At 69.0% G+C, this 525-nt stretch overlaps 1 protein-coding gene across 1 annotated transcript in view; it reads left to right on the top strand.

The window, feature by feature from the left end:
• Positions 1 to 525, top strand: part of LOC103908570 (retinol dehydrogenase 8) — a 1,499-nt gene that overhangs the window by 206 nt on the left and 768 nt on the right. Inside the window, exons 2-3 of the mRNA XM_009272262.1 lie at positions 38 to 131; positions 223 to 406. Coding sequence (XP_009270537.1) covers positions 38 to 131; positions 223 to 406 — 278 coding nt within the window. The remainder of the gene's footprint in view (positions 1 to 37; positions 132 to 222; positions 407 to 525) is intronic.

The raw sequence follows: 525 nt of genomic DNA, 5'->3' as shown, positions 1-525 counted from the left end.
CCCCCCCAGCCCTGACTGGTACTCCCTGCCCGTCCAGGCATCGTCTTCAACGACATCTACGCGGCCTCCAAGTTCGCGGTGGAGGGTTTCTGCGAGAGCCTGGTGGTACAGGCGCTGCGCTTCAACGTGGCGTGAGTGCCGGGGGCTGGCGGTGGCCGCGGCCCCCTGGGGTGGGGGGAGTTTGAGGGGTGCCGGGATCCCCAGCGCCCCATCCCTGGGCAGGATCAGCCTGGTGGAGCCGGGGCCGGTGACGACGGAGTTTGAGGCGAAGGTGTACGAGGAAGCCGAACGCGCCGACTACTCGCGGACCGACCCCGAGACAGCCGACATCTTCACCAAGCTCTACCTGAGGAACTCCAAGGATGTCTTCGCCAGCCTGGGCCAGACCCCCGAGGACATCGCGGAGGTGACGGCCGGGGCACGGGGCAGGGGTCCCGCCCTCCTCCCCTCCGAGCTCCATCCTGATGGGGCGCCCGTATGGTGGGAACGGGGATGGGGAAGGGGATGGGGGAGGATGGGGTGGGA

This window comes from Aptenodytes forsteri, unplaced genomic scaffold (assembly GCF_000699145.1).
Source record: "Aptenodytes forsteri isolate BGI_AS27 unplaced genomic scaffold, ASM69914v1 Scaffold90, whole genome shotgun sequence".
Lineage (NCBI taxonomy): Eukaryota > Metazoa > Chordata > Aves > Sphenisciformes > Spheniscidae > Aptenodytes > Aptenodytes forsteri.
Note: the sequence above shows the minus strand (reverse complement) of the source record. Positions and strands in the feature narration are given on the sequence as shown.